The sequence below is a fragment of the Centruroides sculpturatus genome, unplaced genomic scaffold (genome assembly GCF_000671375.1).
Source record: "Centruroides sculpturatus isolate CEXI.00-Female unplaced genomic scaffold, Cexi_2.0 scaffold883, whole genome shotgun sequence".
Taxonomy (NCBI): Eukaryota; Metazoa; Arthropoda; class Arachnida; order Scorpiones; family Buthidae; genus Centruroides; species Centruroides sculpturatus.
In genome coordinates this window covers 327,679-340,470 of record NW_019385114.1, presented here as the reverse complement: position 1 = coordinate 340,470, position 12,792 = coordinate 327,679, and the positions used below count along the sequence as shown (strand labels likewise).

Genomic DNA, 12,792 nt, shown 5'->3' with positions numbered 1-12,792 from the left:
TTTTAACGAAGTTCGAGCGAATACATAATTAGCAAAAAAAAGTTGAAATAAAGTGATTAAACAAAAATTATTACAAATATCGTAAATAACAGTTCACAAATGCATATATAGAGATATTTTTTGAAGGGGGAAATGGTCTTCACAATTTGAAATCGATCGAACACACTGTGCGCGAATGCTCGTGTAAACGCGCGCCATCTATCGTAGGATAAATGTACTGTACTTCGCGGGAGTGTATTAAAAAATTAAAAAAACTTTCCAAAGTTTCATGGCAATCGTACTATGCCACAAACCTTCGCCGGAGTATATTAAACAACTTCCCAAAGTTTCACGGCAATCGGATAAACGGTGTGGTAATGCATGAAGGACAGACACACACACACACACACGCACATTCATTTTTATATATATAGATTACTGCTAAATAATATTGTAGATCCTGTCGTTCTGTACAAATCATCACCAATTTTGACGTCCTATCTCTTCGCCATCCAACGTTTCACTGCCCACAGCATTGCGTTGCATCTTCGGTGTTCACGTGCAACAGCTACCCCTTCCCCTCACAGCTGCAACCTCTACTACCCACCATTTTAAATATCGATGCAAACCTTCTATCCAACAAAATTTAGATCGTGAGACCATCATTTATAGTTTACGAGATATAAGCGCGACAAATCTTACTATTTGTGGTCGCTCCACTTTTCACAATCTCCCTATCCTGAACCGAATTTAAAGATGTGTTCGGATCATAAGGGAGTGACAGCAACAGACAGATTCCATGATATTTGTGGATTCCCTGACTTTATTACTAAAAATCTTACTCTCTGACTTTCCAGGTCTGTATGGACACTGCAAATGCCATTGCGGGCAGTAACTGTTAAACCCAAACCTCTAATTCCCAGTTTGGCATTCTTTGCTTGAGCAGTCGATCAAATCAATTTGTCATCCCTATACAAAAGAAATGGCTTGAATATGCTGTTTGCCCTATGTTCAATAATTTGCAATACTGCCATTTGAGCAGAAGCCCTCATGTACTGTACTGTACAATACATGGTATAGAAATGACTCAATAAATATTCTATTTTCATTTCTCCAGATGAACATGGCTATTTGCAAATATATCATTTTTTAAACATAATTCTAGAAAACTTTGATACTTCTGAGGTATAGCATTATAACAAGTTTACACTATACTATTTCTTCAGCACAGCACTATCAAAGCCAGATGTTTTTGCTGTGTTGTTAAGAGTGTACAGCAATGCAGCAGCCAATAGGGTAACGATGGAGATCACCACCGATACAGCAACTAGTGAAATATGTATGATGGATGTACTGTACCTCCTGATAACTATTTACAATCAAACCTCTCTTCAGCTCCTTCCCCAGACTTGTCTTCTATTGAATCTTCCAATCATTCTGTACTATCTCCTGTACTTTCACAGTACATCCTCTCCTACCTCTACCCCTTCACATCTCTTTCTGTACTCTCTTCATCCTGCTATAATGTACCATCTGAAAATTATAATCCTTTTCTCCTTGACTCATCAGAAAACATTTCTCAAAACCACTGAAAAAAGAAAGCAAGACAGATTTGCAATGGCACCAGTTCCATTTGTTGAAGAAATGAAAAAAAGAAATTAATTTGATCAAAACATGTGGGCTGAAATGAAGATGCAAGAGGGAAGAAGAGTACAAGCATTGGAGAATTTAACAGAAATAATAAAAGAACTTGTAAGAAGAAAATAACAATAAACATGTTTTAAAATTTATATATTTATTAAAATTAAATTTACAGAATTTTTGCTTTATAAATTTATAAAAAATAGATTGAATTACAATATTTAAAATAAACTAATTTCTGTTTAATAATGAAAGTTGATAATGCAGGTATACCTCATCCTTACTCGTTTTATGAATCCAGTTTCATAGGGTTGCAATGAGTCCTCAGGATTATCTGAACACATTTCCTCATAGTCATTATCAATTTCTGATGGAGGACCATCATTATACATATTACACAAATTGTGTTTAGAACATGCTGAAGTAATCACACAGGCACAAGCTCCCTTCTTAAAATATATAAATATTTTAGTATCCTCATATGGCCAAAGAGATGACCAAATGCCTTAAAACTTTGTTATAAATTTTTTCTTTTCTTTCAAGATGACCATTGTCTCTAAAAAGTGTAAGAAGGTGTCTGCTAAGTGGATAAGCACAGTCACCTAAAATGAGTGAATCATTTGGTAAAAAATTTGAATCATTAGCAATGGCTTGTGCAATTGGAGAGTTATGGTATTAGAATATTCTAGCATCATTTGCTGATCCTGGCCAACCTGCAAATATGTCAATAAATTTTAAATCTGCATTGCAAATAGCTTGCAAAATCACACTTGCCACTTGTTTTCTATTAATGTGAGCATTTTTCTCATGTTTTCTTACAGAAAACAGAACGTGTTCCATCAATACAGCCAAGTGTATTGGGCAAACTATTAGCTCTTAACTCAGCAAAATCCTTAATTTCTTTTTGGACTGCTTCACCATTTGGCTATTTTATGATCTGTGGAGCAAGTTCTAGTAGTTGATAACAAAACTTGGTGAACTCAGTGTTTGCATGACTTTGGGACATTCCAAATCGATCTGACACACCACGGAAACTCTCTTGGTTTCCTAATAACCACAGAGACATGAGCATTATATTTTCTTTTGGTGTATACAGTTTTCTGATAGGTATTTTTGCTGGTAGCATTTTCACCAAAATCTGAAAAAAATCATGTACTGCATATACATACTTAACTGTATAGTTTGTATAAGATATGGTAAAATATAGAGGATTGGAACGCGCAGTTTCTCGCGAACAAAATTACATTACGCAAAACACTTAAAAAATAGTCATAAAAATATTAAATAACAGTATATTAGCTAAAGAAATTTAAGAATTCTGAAGAAATAATAATAATATTTAATTCAGCATCTTTTATCATATTTCAACTTCACCAGTGTCTGAATTGAATAACCAAAAGGCAATTTGAATTAGATATTGTTTCGGCTGAAATTTTACATAAACATTATGGACATACCTAATATATTATTATTGTACTATGACACACACCTTATGTCTCTGAGAACCAATATTTATTGTCTTACAAACGTTTTCGACATGATCTACAGGCCATCATCAGGTATTTTGAATTCTCTGGAAAGTTTTTTATATTGGTTCCAGGTTCGAACGATTATATGAAAAGAAATTCAAATTTTTTATAACTGTTTTGAACATATCGTTGAAATATATCAAAAATGTAACTAGTAGTATAAATATGTTAAATTGAACTAATTAAAATACATGGAATAAAATAAAACACAAATATACTAACAAAATATACATAATTATATCAACTGAGTGCACTTTACATATTATATTTTATCATAAATTACCATGCCTACCAAACCNTTATATATTTATTAAAATTAAATTTACAGAATTTTTGCTTTATAAATTTATAAAAAATAGATTGAATTACAATATTTAAAATAAACTAATTTCTGTTTAATAATGAAAGTTGATAATGCAGGTATACCTCATCCTTACTCGTTTTATGAATCCAGTTTCATAGGGTTGCAATGAGTCCTCAGGATTATCTGAACACATTTCCTCATAGTCATTATCAATTTCTGATGGAGGACCATCATTATACATATTACACAAATTGTGTTTAGAACATGCTGAAGTAATCACACAGGCACAAGCTCCCTTCTTAAAATATATAAATATTTTAGTATCCTCATATGGCCAAAGAGATGACCAAATGCCTTAAAACTTTGTTATAAATTTTTTCTTTTCTTTCAAGATGACCATTGTCTCTAAAAAGTGTAAGAAGGTGTCTGCTAAGTGGATAAGCACAGTCACCTAAAATGAGTGAATCATTTGGTAAAAAATTTGAATCATTAGCAATGGCTTGTGCAATTGGAGAGTTATGGTATTAGAATATTCTAGCATCATTTGCTGATCCTGGCCAACCTGCAAATATGTCAATAAATTTTAAATCTGCATTGCAAATAGCTTGCAAAATCACACTTGCCACTTGTTTTCTATTAATGTGAGCATTTTTCTCATGTTTTCTTACAGAAAACAGAACGTGTTCCATCAATACAGCCAAGTGTATTGGGCAAACTATTAGCTCTTAACTCAGCAAAATCCTTAATTTCTTTTTGGACTGCTTCACCATTTGGCTATTTTATGATCTGTGGAGCAAGTTCTAGTAGTTGATAACAAAACTTGGTGAACTCAGTGTTTGCATGACTTTGGGACATTCCAAATCGATCTGACACACCACGGAAACTCTCTTGGTTTCCTAATAACCACAGAGACATGAGCATTATATTTTCTTTTGGTGTATACAGTTTTCTGATAGGTATTTTTGCTGGTAGCATTTTCACCAAAATCTGAAAAAAATCATGTACTGCATATACATACTTAACTGTATAGTTTGTATAAGATATGGTAAAATATAGAGGATTGGAACGCGCAGTTTCTCGCGAACAAAATTACATTACGCAAAACACTTAAAAAATAGTCATAAAAATATTAAATAACAGTATATTAGCTAAAGAAATTTAAGAATTCTGAAGAAATAATAATAATATTTAATTCAGCATCTTTTATCATATTTCAACTTCACCAGTGTCTGAATTGAATAACCAAAAGGCAATTTGAATTAGATATTGTTTCGGCTGAAATTTTACATAAACATTATGGACATACCTAATATATTATTATTGTACTATGACACACACCTTATGTCTCTGAGAACCAATATTTATTGTCTTACAAACGTTTTCGACATGATCTACAGGCCATCATCAGGTATTTTGAATTCTCTGGAAAGTTTTTTATATTGGTTCCAGGTTCGAACGATTATATGAAAAGAAATTCAAATTTTTTATAACTGTTTTGAACATATCGTTGAAATATATCAAAAATGTAACTAGTAGTATAAATATGTTAAATTGAACTAATTAAAATACATGGAATAAAATAAAACACAAATATACTAACAAAATATACATAATTATATCAACTGAGTGCACTTTACATATTATATTTTATCATAAATTACCATGCCTACCAAACCACAAAGATGCCACAGGATTACTCCTGTGGCATCTTTGTGGTTTAAACACTTGCCAGTAAGGCTGGATCTATATATTTTGAACTTTTCTACAGTCATTGCTAAAGACGATGAGCACACCGGTCTAACAATCCTAGCCTCATTCCATTCAACAACTGAATCGATCATTTTTATATGGTGTCTTGTATACCTCAGATTGTTCTTCCTTTTTGATCGTATCTTTGTCATTTCTAAGCAAATTATAAACCATGGGAGCCCTTTTGTATAGTAATTTTGTATTCTTGTAGTCTGCAATTTCTTTCATGATATTGGACATTCCTCTGTTGTAAGTGAACTTAGTAACTTCTTTGTTAATATTCTGCTTTGTCTTCTTTTTGTTAGAATCTGAGTATGAGCTTATTAACTCCTCAATAACTTTTGCTCCAAATCCCAAGGTTCTAGCAACGGTTTTGATCCTATTCAATTCTTGCAACCTGTCATACAGGTTGGAGCAATAATGGAATGCCCTTCTAATAAGAGCTGTAAATGCCAAAAGCTTATACGTGTGTGGATTATTATTGATTTTTTAAGTAAGTTTTCAACAGAAAGGCCAGCAAACATATGAAAATAGGCGACCAAACCAGAAAGAAAATATTTCCCATCCCTAATCTGAATATTTCGATAAAAATTAGTGCAGCATAATAAGCTAAATCACAGTCTACTTCCACTTACCTCAACTGTTAACTGTGACATGCGAAAATGGCTTTTAAAGATTTCATTCAAATACCACAGTACAATATTGTAAACGTAACCAACAATTTTTGTACGCTTGCTTCGTTGTTGGGAATCAGTCATTGCCAATGACATAAATAAATCATCATTTCCTCGTTTTCTTATAAATAATATCGAACTTAATGGCTTTTCTTCTAATAATGTTGAACAAACGTGTGTAAATATAGCAGAAAGAGAATCATTGTTTATACAGGTATATCTCATGTTACGTCGTTTCGAGTTACAACGTTCTCGATTATACATCGTTTGTCAAAAAATATATGGAAAAATAAAAACCAAGTTTAAGTCATTTTATTCGGCTTTACGTTTGTCCGCCACAAATATTGAAGTTGTAATATCACTATAAAAGCGTTAAAGCACATAAAATCATATTAAAATATGTACATTTACAGTAAATATTATCATCATAAATCCTAGAGAACGAAACATGAAAACATCTGTTTCTGTGTTGTCGTCTTATTTAGGTCTTTAAATGCTCAATATTGTCTCAAGTATTTTCGCAAGATAATTTTAATAACTGCATTTGTTATTTAACTTTACAAAATCATCTTATTTTATAATGTCTTAGAGCAAATCACATTCACAAATGAAGAGTCCGCAATGTACTGTAAACATCACCAAATTGTAAACATGTACATTTACAAATATGTACTGTACATACACGAATTCATAAATTTAGATTACTTTTTTCTGTACTATATTAAAAACTAAAATTTATTTGTTTGTAAGCTTAAAATAGTTTCTTATTAACCATATATTATTAAAAATTCATTTATAAATAAAATACAAAACTGGGAATGGTTATTTGTGGTTTAGCCTAGTGACAAATAAATTCGTCGTTTTTTGACTTCAGTCGCCTCTCCTGGAACCAATTACCAATATAAGGCGAGGTATACCTGTATTAGCCATTTTGAGATAGCTCTTTCTCCAGCAAGTGTTTTCAACCATCAGCAGCAAAAAAATCATTTCCAGTAGCAACTGCTCAGTGCACTGCTGAATAAAAGAATGCACGGAATGTGCTGTACTGGACAAATGTGTTAACTTTTCATTGGAAAAGCTAGTTCACACTATATATATAAAATAGCCTTTCCAGTTCTGGCACACTCCTTTTTTATTGCATTATTTTCTAACAACTGCCATGCAGAAGTTTGCTAGTCAAATCCAAAGTCAGAGCAGAAAGAAAAACTATGCATTTTTGGATACAGTATTTGATTCTCACCACTCTTTAACAGAACCACAACAATCAAGCAAGTGACCAATTATAGGCAAACTGTCTTCTGAAAAGGCCAATATTTGCTGCACTTCTTGTCCTTGCCTTGGAGCCATGCAGGCAAAGACAGTATAATAGAGGAGCTCCCACCAGACTTGGCTAGAGAGAAAGTATACATTTGGAAGAAGCCAGAGGAGATCAAAGTATACATTTGGAAGAGAAAAGAATGTTGGTAAATGGACAGAAAAAAAACAATAGAAGACAAATTTAATAGTTCTTTTTCAAAAAATTTATTTAAAATATTTACAAATGCAGGAACAAGAGAAGATCCACCAAGGAAGAGAAGAATGTCCTTCATACCTCTGGAGTCACCTTTAAAATAACAAATGTAATTATTAATTGTAAGAAGCATTTAATGGCATGAAGGATTTGTAAAATTTACCTTATCTGAAAGAGCATTCTTAGGTGATCTATATCTTCCACGGATGAGAGCAAAGCACAGGAGAGTGACCACAGTGACAAAAAGGAAGAAACTTGTGTGCATCAGATGCAGATTCACAAGTGAACGGTCTCTCTGAAAATAAATGAAAATTATTCCAGCTCAGCCAAGGCATTTTGTTCAGCAATAAACATTAGTCTTAATTCCACCCAGGTTAAATTAAAAAATATATATTTAGGTTTATGTGGCTCATCTTTGGTAGTTCTCATAAAATATTAAAATAATAATAAATCTTTAAAACAATAATATTAATTAAACACTTAGTAATGCCTTTAAGTGAATACAGAATAAAACTAAGTAACAACTTAAAAATGAAACAAGTTATAATCAATTATTTTGACTAATTTTGATATCTAGAATTGTTTTTTAATATTACCATATAATGTAAAAATCATCTAGCAGAATTTACAACTATTTACTTTGTATACTAACTTTAACACAAGAAAACCATTCCTACAGCTTAAGTTTAGAAATAGTATTTACTTTGTTTTCTTCTATTTAGATTTGGGGAAAGTTCTCTCTTAGTAAAGTATCATTGGAAATACCAAAACTACAGATAATGCTTGGAAAAGGAAAATTGTATTTGAATAACCAACTCAGAGATGTGCAAAATATTTCCAAATAAGTTCAGAACAAACAGTTTACAAACTGTCAGAAATAGCATTTTAGAAATCAAGAAATTTAACAAGAATCATGCAATTCTACTAAATGAATGAATAATGGATGCATTCCTGCCCCTATTTGGGTTATTTCAATTTTTAGTCATTCTCAAACTAGCCTTAATAAATAGTTAAAACCAAAATTTTGTTTGAGTCAAAATTTAGCCTTTACATTGACATATGCCTGGAAAATCCTATTTCATTATTTTCCTGCTATTGCAATGCAGCCAACTTGGAAACAAATTTCAAACCTTTGATGGATTAAGTTATTGAGATTTTTATGCATGTTAACTTTGAAAAGAATAGAAATTAGCACAAGCATACTGTGCCATAGTTTAATAGTTTGAAAAAAACTTTACACTTTGACCTGTTGACCTTTTTCATTTTAAAGTATTTAATAAAAACAATATATGAATATAAGCAAAAAAAAAAACAACCAAGAAAAAATACAAAAAGGAAACAGCTTTCTTAAGCTTCCTCTAAAAAGTTTATAATTGCTTAACTCTCATTTCATAGTGTAGACAAATTGCTAAAGTTATCAACTGAAACAAAGGTGCTGTTTGGCCCACTTCTAAATTAATTTCTAGCAACAAATAGTTATTTTTCATTTTAGAACTGTAGTTTGTTGATCTAGGATAGACTAAATTGAAAAGAAAACAGTCAGATTTTTGTTGCTTAAGTAACTTAAAACTGTCCAAGACTAGTCATTTTTTATATAAAGTTGATAGTGTATCTATTTTATGTTGAATATAATAGGTAGACACAAACATTATAGTACAAATTATGAATTGATCTGATAAAATGGTTTTGTTATATTTGCAATTTATTTAAATTATAATATGAACAGGAATCCCAGATTAATATTCTATATTTAAGTTTAGTTTCAATACAAGTATGGTAAAGACCTTTAATTAAATTAAAATTTAAGAATGGCTGTAGTCCTTTTCATTATTCCAGTGAACTTGGCTAACACTAAAATTAACTATTTATGTGCAAATTCCATAAAATTTATCAGAAATATTGTAATGCCTAGGTAGTGTAAGTTGTTTAATTAATAATTTCCTTATTATTTATTTTAAATTAAAACTGATCATCATATATATGCTTAATTTTGTTTGTAAAACACAAAAATTTAGTCTTATCAGTGTTAATATACAGATTATTAATTTTCAGATATTCAGTTAATTTTTTAATATATTGTTTACATTACCTTGAATAACTCTTGTATTTGAGTCTAAGTATGATGTTACAATATTATCTGCATACATTATAAGGTTGGTTTCTGGTAGAAATTCAAACAGGTCATTAACATAAATAGTACACAATAAGGGGCCTAAAGGAACATTTGTTAGATATAAATGAATTTGTAATAGAGTTTTTTACTTTGACTATTATAAATATTTGCAGTCAAAAACTGTTACATATATGTTGCATAAATACTAAAACTCAAAAAAAGGAAGTTTCCTCAAGCTCAAGATGTACAGATATGAAAGTAATTTTATAAATAAACAAAATTTTTTCAAATTGAATTTTGTACACAGTAAAAAAAATAAAGATTTTTCTTTACTTATCTGTTTCAATTTATTCTTTAATTTCAAAATTGAAAATGTAAATCAGAATTAAATGTAAATTTAAAAAGGTGTTCTGAGTGTGTTTAATTAATTAGAATTAATTTATAATCTCTGAAATATTATTTCTTAAAAATTATAGTATAATATGGACTGTTTATTTTGAAAGTGGTGTAAGTCCATTTTCTACAATCTAAGCACTTGGGCTGTCCATAAATTACATGCACATTTTTCTTGAAATTTTTACTTTTCCCTCTTGTCCCAGTTTGTCCAAGTTTTTGTAACCACTTTTCCTCTATGGATGTCCAACATAACTCTATCCCCGTTAAAACCTTCATCACTTTATGAATGATAGATACCATAAGTAGAAATGAAACATACAAGAAACTTTGAAATAAATATAATAAAATGCATACTGTATAAAATTTAATGAAATAAATGATGTCCACTAATACTCAACCCCCCTTGTCCGACTTGTCTTAACCCCTCCCTCTCTTTCAGTGTGGACATCATATAAAGACAGCCCCTTACAACAGAGGAGTAAAACTATAAATATTACCAACAAATGTACAATTTGATGAAATGGAAAAGAATACATATAATGAATCTAAATGAAAAGCAGTGTCTAATGGTAAGCTCATAATAATGATAAACTTATTAAACTATACAGAAATTTTAACACCGGAATAGATAAATTACCCAACTTCACTGCCTGTAACTGGCGTTCTTCTTCTCCAATACAGAGGACTTTGCAAACGTTTTCAAACCTAATGTGGTTCTTCTTCAGGCACTATGGAATTTCCTATATGAATTCGAATTTCCAGAATTAACCGATGTTTTGGAAAATTTTTTGGAATGTTGTGACGTGTGACCGATGGCGTCATCGTAGACTTGCGCATTATCCGTATGTTGTTACTTTAGAGTTTTATTGAGGAAGGCTTCCCATGCTGTTGTTATCTTTATTTTTTGTTTGAAGTTAATGCAGTGCTTATTCCTGAGGGTGTTAAGGCAAATGTATATAGCCTCTAGCCATCTGAGGTGTTCTGTGCGGACCGTGGTGTGAATAACATAATATAGTTTAATTTAACATAATAATTTAGTTAACATCCTTAAACACATATCGACACCTCCGAAATTCATAACTGTCTTGGACTTCAAATCTTTATATCCTTCCATCAATCTCCCATCGGTATTTTGTGCCGTAAGAGATATGCTTATGCACATGATCCAAGATAACACGTTACAACAGGACATCCTAGAAATGTCACATCTGCTCTGCCACAACTCTTTCTTCAGATTCAACGAAGTCACTCACGAACAACAACGTGGTGTGCCAATGGGAAGCCCAGTCGCAGGAGACCTCTGCGAGATTGTGGTGAGAAAACTCGAATCGGAATTCTTACCATCTCAACTCCCACACATTCTTCTATACAAAAGATACATCGATGATATCCTTATTCTATGGAAGAAGATCCCAAATATCTCGATGCTAATCGACTCCATCAACAATAACCCCTATGGATTAACGGTGGAATTAGATCAAGCCGACCCTACCCAAGCACACTTCTTAGACATTAACATCAAAATAAAGGGATCATCCATCAATACAGAAACTGTATTGATCAATACAGAAGTGTATCATAAACCAACCGCTCAACCTTTGTATATACCTGCAACATCATGTGACCCACCACAGTATAAGATGGCAGCATTCAACACACTAATCAAAAGAGCATATTCACATTCCTCGTCACAATCAGCTTTCAATTCTGAAATGCGACGCATAGAGCACATAGCTAAACAACATGGCTATCACAATGTCTTATGCAAGATAAACAACAAGGTACTCCAACAACAATCCAACAACACCTCTCATTCCAATGATTCCCTGGTTAAGTACATACCAATCACGTACAACCCGGCACTTAAGGCCATATACAACCAGATAGCCAAGAAAAAGAATGTCTGCTTGGCATTTAGGAGGTGCGCCACAATATTCGATTGGCTTAGGAACGGAAAAGACACTCCAGACAGCAACAGACTTCCAGGAGTATACTCTGTGCCCATCATCGATCATAGAGACAACAGCGAAGTATTCTACATCGGGTCCACTAAACGCAACTTAGTAACTAGAATCAAAGAACACAAAGCGGACACCCTACATCATAGAAACAACACTGCCTTAGCGGTATACTCCTCCGACCCAGAAATAGAGCCGCTATTCCCTCTAGCCAGAATTATTCACACCACGGTCCGCACAGAACACCTCATATGGCTAGAGGCCATATACATTTGCCTTAACACCCTCAGGAATAAGCACTGCATTAACTTCAAACAAGAAATGAAGATATCAACAGCATGGGAAGCCTTCCTCAATAAAACTCTAAAGTAACAACATACGGATAATGTGCAAGTCTACGATGACGCATCAGTCACACGTCACAATGTTCCATAAAAATTTTCCAAAACATCGGTTAATTCTGGAAATTCAAATTCATATAGGAAATTCCATAGCGCCTGAAGAAGAACCACATTAGGTTCAAAAACGTTTGCAAAGTCCTCTGTATTGGAGAAGAAGAATGCCGGTTACAGGCAGTGAAGTTGGGTGATAAACTTATTATAAAATAGTTTAACAATAAGTAAATATTTTAATGTTCAGAATAAACAATACTATTTTATTTCTTGTTATTATATATGAACAAAATCAGAATAAAACACAATGTGTTTCAAGTGAAATTGAGTTTTACATAATAGAAATTTAATGAATTTTACAGTTCAATAATTATGAAAGTGGTGTAAGTCCATTTATGGCCCAGAAAGAATATATTAGTTTAGTTAAATTCACATAGAAGTCTTTATGCAATCAACTTACATATTTCTAAAGTCATAGAAACATTGTCAAACTTAGTACACTTTGTTTATATTTTTGAATCAACTAAAATGCAAATGTTTAAATATC

General features: G+C 32.0%; 1 protein-coding gene and 1 long non-coding RNA gene across 2 annotated transcripts; one reads left to right on the top strand and one right to left on the bottom strand.

The window, feature by feature from the left end:
• Window positions 1–7,373: 7,373 nt before the first annotated feature.
• LOC111634978 lies at window positions 7,374–7,952 on the bottom strand. The gene is made up of 2 exons (XR_002758315.1): window positions 7,550–7,952; window positions 7,374–7,479 (listed from the first exon to the last, which is right to left on the bottom strand). It is a non-coding gene; the product is annotated as an uncharacterized LOC111634978 (long non-coding RNA).
• A 3,091-nt stretch (window positions 7,953–11,043) lies between these two features.
• LOC111634974 lies at window positions 11,044–12,225 on the top strand. The gene has a single exon (XM_023379823.1). It carries the CDS (start codon window positions 11,044–11,046, stop codon window positions 12,223–12,225), a length of 1,182 nt encoding a protein of 393 aa, XP_023235591.1.
• Window positions 12,226–12,792: the final 567 nt, after the last annotated feature.